General features: G+C 33.5%; 3 protein-coding genes across 3 annotated transcripts in view; all 3 read right to left on the reverse strand.

Moving 5' to 3' along the window:
• Positions 1 to 1,243, reverse strand: part of LOC107599723 (tomoregulin-1-like) — a 16,680-nt gene extending 15,437 nt beyond the window's left edge. Inside the window, exon 1 of the mRNA XM_016291406.1 lies at positions 1,207 to 1,243. Within this exon, the coding sequence (XP_016146892.1) occupies positions 1,207 to 1,243 (37 nt within the window). The remainder of the gene's footprint in view (positions 1 to 1,206) is intronic.
• Positions 1,244 to 3,845: 2,602 nt separating this feature from the next.
• On the reverse strand, positions 3,846 to 11,590 carry cdk5 (cyclin dependent kinase 5). The gene is made up of 12 exons (XM_016291319.1): positions 11,400 to 11,590; positions 10,385 to 10,473; positions 10,242 to 10,309; positions 8,971 to 9,031; positions 8,805 to 8,861; positions 8,586 to 8,681; positions 6,787 to 6,861; positions 6,610 to 6,706; positions 6,451 to 6,520; positions 5,244 to 5,304; positions 4,911 to 4,991; positions 3,846 to 4,824 (listed from the first exon to the last, which is right to left on the reverse strand). The coding sequence occupies exons 1-12, from the start codon at positions 11,434 to 11,436 to the stop codon at positions 4,738 to 4,740; spliced, it is 879 nt and encodes a 292-aa protein (XP_016146805.1). The 5' UTR covers positions 11,437 to 11,590; the 3' UTR covers positions 3,846 to 4,737.
• Positions 11,591 to 12,157: 567 nt separating this feature from the next.
• Positions 12,158 to 13,439, reverse strand: part of abcb8 (ATP-binding cassette, sub-family B (MDR/TAP), member 8) — a 7,043-nt gene continuing 5,761 nt past the window's right edge. Inside the window, exons 13-16 of the mRNA XM_016291321.1 lie at positions 13,159 to 13,292; positions 12,918 to 13,065; positions 12,527 to 12,777; positions 12,158 to 12,448 (exon numbers count right to left, since the gene is read on the reverse strand). Coding sequence (XP_016146807.1) covers positions 12,365 to 12,448; positions 12,527 to 12,777; positions 12,918 to 13,065; positions 13,159 to 13,292 — 617 coding nt within the window. The 3' untranslated portion in view covers positions 12,158 to 12,364. The remainder of the gene's footprint in view (positions 12,449 to 12,526; positions 12,778 to 12,917; positions 13,066 to 13,158; positions 13,293 to 13,439) is intronic.

Raw genomic sequence — 13,439 nt, forward strand, 5'->3', positions numbered from 1 at the left:
TTTGTTTGTTTGTGTGTGTGTGTGTGTGTTTTTTATAAGTGTCTGTGTGTGTGTGTTTGTTTATGTGTGTGTTTGTTTATGTGTGTGTTTGTTTGTGTGTGTGTGTGTGTGTGTGTTTGTTTGTGTGTGTGTGTGTGTTTTAAAGGTTTTTAGTTTTAGTTAATGATAATAAACCTGTTACACAATTAAAGGAACACCATTCATCTTACAATTGAAACCAAGAAAGCAATACAATGATATTTACATTATCATTTACACTAACATTCTATTTATTAATTGTGGTTGGTTGGTATGACCAGAAGTAATCTTATTAATAATTTATGTAATTCTATACATAACTGTAAATATCACAATATAGTTAGTTTTATTGAATATTGAACCTCAAAATGATTTATATATTACATAACTGTAGTAAATATACCGGTTTTCCATGATTTTGTCACTTAAATGCTTACAAATGATTATTGATATAATATATAATTGATATAATATTTTTTATTATTATATTATTTTCTGTATTATATATATATATAAAGTTATGCATGCTGAATTGCACTGTAAATGTTTTGATTTGGTGACAGTTATAATGATACTGAGACATGCATCAGCAGTGCTTTTAGTCACCTCAGATGTTTTCAATCTATATTCATAAATTTGCCATTTTCATCTATTATCTCTGAAATGCAGATTAATGGATTATTTCCCCCAGATGCACTAAATGTCATCCATTTTTGAATTGTGGCCTATTATGACGTTTTACGCTGTTTAATGACAGTTCCACACACGAGGGACCATTACAGGATTAAAATACAGACAATGCAGTAATACGCAGTAAATCCTGAAATGTGACTGTGAGAGAACCTTTGGCTTGTGGTATAACGTTTATGTATAAATGATATGTATGTAATTGGAGTAGATGCCTCATATCTAAACGCGTGCTGTGCTGCAGGGTTGTTAATCATAATTTGGTCTGGATGGCTCAGCTGCTCTAGTGCTGTCAATATAGATCCCGAGGCCACACGAGAACACTATTGATCTCACAGACAGACATTTAATAGACTGATTTACAAAAACCAGACAATCACTGCTGCTCAACCAGCAGTGTGTGAGCTGTTCCTGTTGCTCCAAACTATCCAGAACAAACTCCAGAATGAGTTCTTTATTTCGTAGTGAGGAGATGTGTCTCGTGCAGCTGTTTTTTCAAACCGAATCGGCTCACAATTGCATCAGTGAACTTGGGCATCTTGGATTGGTTCAGTTTAAAGATGTGAGTAATCTTTGTACTGCTTGTGTGGTTACAGCTTGTATTTGTGACTGTCTAAAGTGGGCACACAATCTGTGTTGTTAAACTTGAACCAAATTGTAGCTGGAAATGTAATTGAGCATCACTAGGTCATCAGCTGTGTAAATACTCTTTCAGGTTCGATTTTGTAGTTTTTATGTTACGATGGAATATTCATTTGTCAGATTGTCAAATTAACCTTAATAGCATCCATTGATTTTTTTTAAAATGTAGTCTGCTTTTAGCAGCATGCTCACTTTCTAGTGCATATAGTGCAAACTCAGTGTGTCATTCTTCAGTTCATATTGATCTGTAATTGTCACAGAATTTGATTTGGTGAATAATATGCAATAAAGGGATAAATAATTTTCCCAAAAAAGAAAAACTATTTCAAAGGATTATTTTATCATGTGTTATACAAGGAAACAAACAAGAACAAATGTCAGGGCTTCACCTTCATGTTTTGGAAGTTGTTAAAAAGAAGCTAGTTTTCTAGTTGAAGGTTCTTTTTTTTCTGATGATTAAAATGTTTCGCAAGCAACATATGAATCAGTTTTTTCATTATAGATGATATTATGCATATAATGAGTATTTTTGGCCGTCTGAATCTACCTGTGGACAATTACATAAAAAATATTTTTCATTTGATTGAAATAAATGAATATGCAAAGAGGTTGTGCAATATTATTCATACGTAGCATTACCTAAAATCTTCATAAGTACAGGTACAAAATTTATAGTCATAGTAATTTAAAAAATAAATAAATAAATGCACTCTTGATCCAAGCAATCATATTCTATTCAAGAAAACTTAGCAAGATCATCTCCAGCACCAAAACCAGGTCCAACAAAATCTCTGAAGCCGACTTATCCCTGATCGCACAGAAGACCGAAAACACAAGTTCTTCTTACATAGATGGGTTGTATTGGCTCCTCATTGCTCCGTTGGAAACTGCTGTAGTTCTCAACATTAAAGCAGACAAGAAAATATGGATTTTGAAATATGAATTTCACAGAAGCCTGTGAAACAGCCTTTATAACGGTGAACAGCATTCAAGTTTAAAGTCTGTGCAACAGCACATCTTTCCTGATTTCACTCATGCTGGACATTTATGAGACTTTATATTTAGAGAAAACATTTTTAATAAACTGGTGCAGAATTCTTAAAACATTTTTTTTTTTTTTTTACATATGGTTTGCAGATAATCAAAGTACACCATGAAAAATAATAATCAGTGATAACTTGATGGAGGGTTTGAGTTCTGCTACATTCTTGAAACATAAGCAGGCTGTTCTCACACATTACGTACAAACCTTCTGCTAATAATCTTTATGCACTTTTATTTTAGTAACAAATCTTATAGATTTTTTTATAAAAAAAAAACATTTTAGTATTTAAACAGAATGCTAGATTTATCATGAACGATCTGTCCAAATATTTCAGGAATGGTCCCTTACCGAGCCTCCAAGTCAACCTAATTTGAAACTTAAGCCTATTATCACATATTATACGAATAAATAAAAGCATTTTCACAGTGTTTAAAAAACTGAAAAATGCAACCACTCACTATCTCAATGCAATCTAAATGGGTTTCAGATCAATATAGTAGGCCTACTTGTTCAAATCCATAAGGCCTGAAAGTTGTGATGTTGATTATGTTTACTAACAATGAATATCTACTACAGCTGATGAGAAATGCAAAGCAAAAATGAGGGTAAATTTAAGTCTTAGCCTATATTTCACAGACTTCAGGGCCATCTGACCTCAAATGGATGTAAATTATCCAATGGCCCGACTCTTCCATAAGGTACACATGTGCAACATCACATGTAGTGTAATGACAACACTGGCATGCACTGAAATATGAATACTTCAAAACTGAGGTCTTACGAAAACATTGTTCTTTTACACATATCTATTGCTCAGACTGTTGAAGGCAAATCTCGTGGTCCACTATACAAATTAAATTTTTAAAGGACCCCCAAAAAATAATAATTTTGTTTAAATCTGATGATTTACTTACCATCAGGCCATCCAAGATGTAGATGAGTTTGTTTCTTCAACAGAATAGATTTGGTGACATTTAGCATTACATAGCTCACCAATGGATGCTCTGCAGTGAATGGGTGCCGTCAGAATGAAAGTCCAAACAGCTGATAAAAAAATCACAATAATCCACACCACTCCAGTCCATCAATTAATGTCTTGTGAAGTGAAAAGCTGTGTTTGTAAGAATCAAAAATTTTTTTTCAACTTCAAACTGTTGTTTCCGACTGAAATACTAGTACATAATCCATAACAACACTTCCTCCAGTGAAAAAGTCCATCTTTCCTTGAAGGATTTGTTTATTACAAATGATTTGGATTACTTGTGGATTATTGTGATGTTTTTATCAGCTGTTTGGACTCTCATTCTGACGGCACCCATTCACTGCAGAGGATCCATTGGTGAGCAAGTGATGGAATGCTTAATATGTTCCGATGAAGAAACAAACTCATCTATGTTTTGAATGGCCTAAGGGTGAGTAAATTATCAGCAAATTTTCATTTTGGGGTGAACGATTCCTTTCATATACAGCAGTAAAGCGAAGTGAACACAATCCATATTCATTTGAAACTGTCCAAGCAGTGTACTCTATTAAAAAAGTCAGTTTGCAATACTACAAGATCTGCCGAAATTATTTGAGGAAAAAAAAAAAAAACGAAACCAAAACTAATAAGAAAACACTTAACAGACCTGTTTAAAATTCCTGCTAAAATCTCATTCATACAAAATGGCAAAATGACAGTTGCAGAATAACTCCACATTTTTTCCCCATATCCTTCCTGAAACGTACAACACAAAACATAAGTGGAAAAGTAACTTTTTTAAAAAAATACTACATATTGTAACATAAGCTAAATCAAGTACGTGCGCTGTACCTTATTAAATTACACTGCTCATTTGATCTTTGACAAATGAAAAAAAAAAAAAGTAGTCTTCACGGCAGCATTTTGTAAACCATTAAAGATCTATGCAGCACATTTGGCACCTAAACGAATCGTGTAGGGCCAGGATGTCTGACATTTTGGTAACTACAAATGATGATCAGCATTTTGAAAGTTTAAACAATAGCTCACTCAAAAATGAAAATCCAGTCAACTCACCCACAAGTGTTAAGTTTTGGGTGAACTGTTCCTTTAAGACCACACTAATATAATAAAAATGTTTATGTAGGATAACAGCACCACTTTCTGCATTAGACAGTGTCACTATAATAATCATATCCATATTATCAAACATAATAAACATTTAGAGGGAGGAGTGTTTCAGGGTCCCTCTAACCTTCTATATATAGCAAGCGTGATCCGAACTCGAACTGAAAGATAACTGAACGCTGGAGGTGTTGAAGGTGTTTCACGAGGTAAGACTGGCCCATCTGTGTTCATAAATGATGCTGCAGGGATCTGACATTTAGGGTGGGCAGAAATCGGCAAAGTAAGGGTGCTGCAGGGCTTCCTCTGCCGAAATTCGCTGAACTGGATTGCATTTCAGAAGATTCTGCAAAGGGAAAACACAGAAAAATCCAGCTTAAGCACGAAGCATGAAATCATGAACTCATTGGTACCACAATGAAAATACTGTACCTGGAGTAAGTCTCTGCCAGAGCTGCTGAGTTTCGGGACGACGTTCACAAGTGATGTAGTAGCTGGATACATTGGGTACGGCTGTCAAAATAAACAAATGTATATATTTAAATAATTAAAATGGAATGCAGAATAAATGCATCAACATAAAGTAAGGGTTAAGGTAGCAAACTGTTGAGTATTTCTTAGAACAATGCTTATAATAATAATAATATTTGGTTTACTCATACATTCTCACCATATCTTCATATTTTTGTGTGCAAAATCTTATTATCTGCACCGTTCTTGCATTGAAAATCTTTCAGCCAACATTAAGAGGAATGAATGTTATACCTTATAATCTGGAAGTTTATTCATAGTCTGCCACTGTTCTTCTGTCGGTGTTCCCAGCAACGTGCCAAAATGTTAAAGTTAATCAGCTCATACACACATGCAACGCCAGTGTTTCTTTTTCTTTCTTGCTTTTTTTTCGTTGAAGCATTAAAATCACTAAATGGGCATTCATAAAAACTAAAACCGAAATAAAAATAAATTAAACCTACACAATAATATGAACAAATATAATAATAACACTGAAAAAAAAGAACAATACGATTATTCAATTTAAATTGAAAATTAAACTAAACTTAAAAAATGAAGTGAAAATATAAAAATAAAAACTAATTAGAAAACTATGATTTTAGTTTATAATAGTCTGTAACACACACACACACACACACACGTCTGGTCAGCTATCCTTGTGGGGACTCTCCATAGGCATAATTGTTTTTGGTTACACTTTACTTGAAGGGGTGTGCATAAGACTGACATGACATGAATATGAAGGTTTTTTATGCATGTTTATGACGACTGTCATTAAGTGTCATTCGCTCAGTTCTGTAATTTTTAATGCAAAGATGACATTGTTTGAGATGTCTTTGTTATGGGCTATGGTTAGGGGTAAGGGTAGGGGTAGGGTTAGGTCAAATAATGTCATATTTGCATTAAAATGACATAACTGAGTGAATTACACTTAATGACGGTTGTCGTAAACATGCATACAACCTCCTTCATATTCATGACATGTGTCATGTCAGTCTTATGCACAACCCTTCAAGTAAAGTGTTACCTTGTTTTTATACTGTACAAACTGGATTTTCTATTGCCCTACACCAACCCTACCCCTAAACCTACCCCTCACAGGAAACTTTCTGCATTTTTACTTTCTCAAAAAAACTCATTCTGTATGATTTATAAGCTTTTGTACCCATAGGGACCTCAATTTAGGTCCCCACCGTGACACGAGTCCCCATGAGTCTGTGTGTGTTCAGGTTTAAGTCCCCACCAGGATATATAAACCTGTACACACAAGCATATACACACACATACATACATATACACATATACATAAATAATAAATAATGACTACATTATTCATATTTACCATACTTCACTATATCAACAAAATTAAAAAAAAAAATTAACTTCAGGATTCACAGTTCAATCCAAATGTATAAACCCAACAGAAATCTTAAACAGATCAACTGAGTGTAAAGGATATCTAAAGATCCTCTTTAGTTGGTCGTCCACATCATTACCAGGAAATAAGGGCCGTCCTGCATTTGCCAATTCTGAAAAATAGCAACAAAGTAAAAATACTACAAAATTTATTTCATAATCTACAAGAAAAGATTATGCTTTTAAATGAAGCCCTTCCTACCTGCAAATATACACCCTGCAGACCACATGTCAATAGAGGTAGAGTAAAGCTTAGCACCAAACAGCACGTCCGGAGGCCTGTACCATAACGTCACCACCTGAAGACAATCAACATGCAGTGAGGAACAGGGAGACTCGGAAAAAAGACCACGCAGCATCCGAAGCCGTGTCGCTTTACCTCAGCAGAATAACAGCGTACAGGTATTCCAAAAGCTCTGGCCAAGCCGAAGTCAGCTAACTTCAGTTCACCGTTCTGATGACACCAGCAGAAATAAGGAAACAAGCATGTTGAAGTTCTACAAAATCTGTTTTAACAACATAATTCAAATGTTATAGTCATATATAATGCAAACCATACAGGCTATTTTATGACACTTATGAACCATGTAGATGAAAGTCAAATTATTCAATATCAGGCACTTTCGGTCATTTGCTTACTCTGTTGATGAGCAGATTTTGAGGTTTAAGGTCTCGGTGGAGAACATTTCGGCTGTGGCAGAAGGCAAGACCCTTCAATAACTGGTACATAAAAGACTGCAGGGAAAGAATTAAAACTGCATTATCTGATACCTCAAACTGTTAGCAAGAAATGCTCTTCTGATATATTCTTCTCAGGGTTTCATACATATATAAAAAGGTTTCAAAAACAAATCAAACCTTGACAATCTCTGGATCCAAGTCGCCATTACAGCTGTCAAAGTATTTCTTCAAATCCTGTTTGAATGAAAATCACAAACTGATCACATGCATATATTGATCTCTCTAGACTACTTCCAGCTGCAAGATCACTGGAATCAGGGTAAAGAATGACACAGACTCCTACCTGATCACAATACTCGAACACTAATGTCAGCTTCTTATCACTGTGAAGGACGTCATGCAACCTACAAAAACAAGTAGTAGTTGTTAATGCACCATTTCTACTTCATCACAATTTATTTATATCAATAATTGTTTTTTTAAATGCGTATTTAAAGAATAGTCAAAATAACTTGCGACCAACTAAACCTGGCATTAAACAGTTCATATATTAAATAAGGAATACATTTTTAAAACATCCAAGAGAAGGAAAAAAGTACTCATTGCAAGAATCTGAGTGCGATTATTTTAAATAATAATTTTAGCTTTAAAAATGATACAATTAAAAAAATTCCAAGAGAAAAAAAAAAAAAAGTACTTAAGTACTAACAACAAATTAACATTATTTTGTATGTTATAATGCAGCATAAAACAAGTTGCACCATTTCTATTAATAATTATTTTAATATGCTTATTCAAAAATGCTTACAATTGCTCACAACAAACCAAACTGATTTTATATGGTTAAATGTATTAATTCATTCATTATATCACTAATCATTTCAAAATACTTATGCAAAAAATGATTTAATATACTTATATTAAATACGCTATATGTTTTTTAAAAAATTCAAAAGAACCAAAAATACACTAATTGCAATAATCGGAGTGCAATCATTTTAACCCCTTAACTGTCACTCACATTTTTGAAAACAGATGTGAAAGTGCACTATCCAAACTTAAATTTGTATAATTCATGAATGAAAACATTTTGTAACATGATACTGATGTACCATTTTCATGGTAATGCAATGTCTGGTTTTAAAATGGTTTTCAAAGGATGAATTTTGAGATTTTAAGTTTTCAATTGATATATCATTTCTGATGATTTCTAAAGTGTGATCCGAGAAAAACGCAACGAAGAAGACTTTTTGTGACAAAGGTCAGAACTCCTGTTATGATGTAGATTTTTGTCATAAATTAATCTATTACTTTCCTACATCATTTTTAACAAAAAAATTGGGTAAAATATCTATTTAGGAGTCTTAGACCTTTCCAACGATATAAAGTTTGTCACGATTAGATTAGGATTTCATTGTAATTTAGTGAAGTAAACTTAGGCGTCCCACAGAGGGGACGGGTGACAGTTAAAGGGTGCACTTTCGGTCATTTGCTTACTCTGTTGATGAGCAGATTTTGAGGTTTAAGGTCTCGGTGGAGAACATTTCGGCTGTGGCAGAAGGCAAGACCCTTCAATAACTGGTACATAAAAGACTGCAGGGAAAGAATTAAAACTGCATTATCTGATACCTCAAACTGTTAGCAAGAAATGCTCTTCTGATATATTCTTCTCAGGGTTTCATACATATATAAAAAGGTTTCAAAAACAAATCAAACCTTGACAATCTCTGGATCCAAGTCGCCATTACAGCTGTCAAAGTATTTCTTCAAATCCTGTTTGAATGAAAATCACAAACTGATCACATGCATATATTGATCTCTCTAGACTACTTCCAGCTGCAAGATCACTGGAATCAGGGTAAAGAATGACACAGACTCCTACCTGATCACAATACTCGAACACTAATGTCAGCTTCTTATCACTGTGAAGGACGTCATGCAACCTACAAAAACAAGTAGTAGTTGTTAATGCACCATTTCTACTTCATCACAATTTATTTATATCAATAATTGTTTTTTTAAATGCGTATTTAAAGAATAGTCAAAATAACTTGCGACCAACTAAACCTGGCATTAAACAGTTCATATATTAAATAAGGAATACATTTTTAAAACATCCAAGAGAAGGAAAAAAGTACTCATTGCAAGAATCTGAGTGCGATTATTTTAAATAATAATTTTAGCTTTAAAAATGATACAATTAAAAAAATTCCAAAAAAAAAAAAAAAAAAAAAAAGTACTTAAGTACTAACAACAAATTAACATTATTTTGTATGTTATAATGCAGCATAAAACAAGTTGCACCATTTCTATTAATAATTATTTTAATATGCTTATTCAAAAATGCTTACAATTGCTCACAACAAACCAAACTGATTTTATATGGTTAAATGTATTAATTCATTCATTATATCACTAATCATTTCAAAATACTTATGCAAAAAATGATTTAATATACTTATATTAAATACGCTATATGTTTTTTAAAAAATTCAAAAGAACCAAAAATACACTAATTGCAATAATCGGAGTGCAATCATTTTAACCCCTTAACTGTCACTCACATTTTTGAAAACAGATGTGAAAGTGCACTATCCAAACTTAAATTTGTATAATTCATGAATGAAAACATTTTGTAACATGATACTGATGTACCATTTTCATGGTAATGCAATGTCTGGTTTTAAAATGGTTTTCAAAGGATGAATTTTGAGATTTTAAGTTTTCAATTGATATATCATTTCTGATGATTTCTAAAGTGTGATCCGAGAAAAACGCAACGAAGAAGACTTTTTGTGACAAAGGTCAGAACTCCTGTTATGATGTAGATTTTTGTCATAAATTAATCTATTACTTTCCTACATCATTTTTAACAAAAAAATTGGGTAAAATATCTATTTAGGAGTCTTAGACCTTTCCAACGATATAAAGTTTGTCACGATTAGATTAGGATTTCATTGTAATTTAGTGAAGTAAACTTAGGCGTCCCACAGAGGGGACGGGTGACAGTTAAAGGGTTAATTATAATTTTTGAATAAAATAATTCGGAAAAAATAAAGTAAACTAAAAAAATACTATTTAATTAGCAACATTCCTTTTGTATTATGAACAATACTAAATCTGCAATCAATTAAAAAATAAAAACAAACACACCTTACAATGTTTTTATGCTTCAGTTCTTTCAGGAGGCAAATTTCTCGTAATGCTGAACTCGGAACCCCCTGTAGTAGGATTAAACATTAATGCAACGTTTTTCTTTTAGTATGACTCGCCCCACTCGCTCTGAGCTCTCCTACCTCATCGTCATCGTCCAGTCTCACTCGTTTGAGGGCCACAATCTCATGTGTCTCTCTGTTTTTAGCCTTGAAAACGGTCCCATAGGTACCTGGTGACAGAGTACAAAATGCATTAAAGAAACTGAGAATAAAACATAAGACATGGCAGTCTGACTTCAAATCATGAATGAGAAAAATCACAGTAGAAATATCAATTAGAATAACAAATCCTCAAATAGGCGTGGCCTACCTAACAGAAAAAAAGCATAAAATAATTATATTTAGATTCTCAATTGTTTGATTTACTGTTCACTTGATATTGAACTTTCTCTATATACAGTATTTATACAGGTGTATATTACTGTCCAGACCGCTTCCGGTGAATAACATAAACAGCATTGTCACGTGCTACACGTTACTTTTCTCATCGAACTTCGGGATTGACCAATCACAGTCTTTTTTGATTAATGTATCAGCATATTTTACATTTATTAAAGATTCGTGCACGAATTTTCATCTATAATTCAACTACCAATTAAATTAAAATATTTGAATTCGTATAGTTACTGTACAAATCTCGCCAATAAGTTAAAAATCCTCCTGAGATTTGAATGCAGCTCAATGGAGTCTCCATGCGCCCCCTAGAGGAAGACACACTTCACGTCTCATATAAAACAGCTTTAACATGATTTGCAGCTCAATGAGAATCAAAGAAAAGCCTGATAATGCTGCTACAAAGAATGATCGATCAGTTTAACTAGAGATTATCAATGCAGCAGCTCCATTCCTCTGAACAACAGCGATTGCATCATTTAGCAGCTGTTCTGCTTGATCTAAAGCCAGGTGCAGCATCCCACTACGAGCTTGCTAGCTCTATCTTAGACTTTAGACTTAAACATATGCTTACGAAGGCATAATTCACTGACTGTCAGCCGCTGTAAGCTCTATTATAAACGGCAAACATTCATGATTGTGAATACTCTACAAATCTCCAAAGCAGACAGAGCCAGTCAGGCCAGACAATCCGTTTACTCACCCTCTCCTATCTTCTCCAACTTCTCATACTTTTGCATGGTTTTAGCCAGTTACAGTAGCTTTTAAATAAAGCGTCCTGGCTCCTTATTTTTTTTCACACGTGTTAAAAAAATGTTTTAATTGTACAGCTGATTACTGTCGTTTTCATCAACAAGGGGCGTAGTACGCAACATGAAGAGAGCAATAACGGCTTCAAGATGGCGATTTACTGAGAGACACTTCAAAATAAAAGCATCGTTGTAAATGGATTTCTGGGTCGATAAAAATGCAATAATAATAAAAAAAAAACATTTCAATAAAATCTAACATAATGCAAAACATTTAAATTAAATAAAACACAATGGTATTGATATAATATATATATATATATTATATAAAATAAAATACATTTTGCTTTATTGAAACTAAACCTTTTCATTTAAAAAGGAAAACGATTCAAATACAGTATTTAAAACAGTTTGGTTACCTTAATAATAATAATAAACGTTTCAATAAAATCGAAATAAAACACTTTAGTTTAATTATATAATTCATTACACATTTATATTAAATATAAACAAACACACAAAGAAAAAATTAACAAATAATGCAGGAAGAAAATATTTCATTTTATTATACCTCATTTTTCATGGAAGACAGAGTATCAACACAATGGTATTGATATATAATAATATTTCAAAATAAAATGTACAGCTTGCTTTATTGAAACCTTTTCATTTAAAAACTAAACGAAAAAAAGATTTAAAATAATTTCAGTCTAGAGTTTGTAAATGAAACCGTATTTAAAAACAGTTTGGTTACCATTACACAACACTGACATTTGTCTATTTTATGATACATACAACTCAAAACAGAGAATATTCACTAAAACTAATTTCTATGACAGAGCACCAAATGAAATTGTCTTTGAAAAGATCCTTTAAAATAACGTTGAGTTTGGTGAAATATGCGCAGTAGTACAGGATCTTATTTGTGACCATCGGATCGTTGTCTCTTTATGAGTTCAGCATACAGCCCTCCTTTGCTCAGTAAACCCAAGTGTGTTCCAGCCTTTGAAAACATCAATAATAGCATTAAACATCAAAGTGTTCACACATTCAGTCTGCAATTTGTAAAGTCCTTCCTAACCTCGATGATACGTCCATTGCTCATGACACAGATGAGATCGGCTCCCTGTATGGTGCTGAGACGGTGAGCGATAATCAGAACGGTGCGTCCCGTTGTGGCTCGGTCCAACGCCTCCTGAACCACACGCTCAGACTCCGCGTCTAACGCACTGGTGGCCTCATCCAGGATCAAGACGCTGGGGTTTTTGATGAGGGCTCGAGCGATCGCGATTCGCTGCTTTTGGCCCCCAGACAGAGTCACTCCACGCTCACCTGAAAGACAATTTTACAGAAAAATATGAAAATGAATTTATTCTATTTTAGAATTTATTTTATTTCAGAAAATTCATTTTATTTAAGAAAAAATATTTTATTTAATCATTTATTTTCTGATTTGACTTAACAGCACTTACCAACCACGGTGTTGTATCCATCTGGGAATCCTGTGATGAAATTATGAGCATTGGCTTGTTTGGCCGCAGCCATGACCTCAGCGTTTGTGGCACTGGGCTTTCCAAACCTGATATTCTCCATCACAGAGGTACCAAAAAGAACAGGTTCCTGGAATAATGACAAAACAGAACTGTAAGATCTATTTCACACATATATAACACAAGAGAAAGCTGAAATGTGAATAGTGAGAATAAAATGTACCTGACTAATGAACCCAATGACATGACCTCTTAACCAGGATGGGTCCAGTGTTCTGATGTCCAGCCCATCCAGCATGACCACTCCACTGTTGGGTTCATAAAACCGCTCCAATAAGGCAGCCACTGTGGATTTGCCTGAATATATAGGTAAATAAATTACTAATACATTAATAATAATAATAAATGTATTCACATGTAATGGTTGTGATCTTTGTATGTTGTGTTTCTGTGCAATTCTGTGTAGTTGATAGATAGATAGATAGATAGACAGACAGACAGACA

Source organism: Sinocyclocheilus grahami, unplaced genomic scaffold (genome assembly GCF_001515645.1).
Source record: "Sinocyclocheilus grahami isolate Dianchi unplaced genomic scaffold, SAMN03320097.WGS_v1.1 scaffold270.1, whole genome shotgun sequence".
In the NCBI taxonomy this organism is placed as follows: domain Eukaryota; kingdom Metazoa; phylum Chordata; class Actinopteri; order Cypriniformes; family Cyprinidae; genus Sinocyclocheilus; species Sinocyclocheilus grahami.

What these genes read in the sequence shown, in the direction of transcription:
- cdk5 (XM_016291319.1), bottom strand. Translation starts at nt 11,436, where the DNA reads ATGCAAAAGTATGAGAAGTTGGAGAAGATAGGAGAGG. An exon ending in GTTGGAGAAGATAGGAGAGG is followed by an intron (nt 10,474 to 11,399) that starts GTGAGTAAACGG and finishes CTCTGTCACCAG; the next exon opens with GTACCTATGGGACCGTTTTC. An exon ending in GACTGGACGATGACGATGAG is followed by an intron (nt 10,310 to 10,384) that starts GTAGGAGAGCTC and finishes ATCCTACTACAG; the next exon opens with GGGGTTCCGAGTTCAGCATT.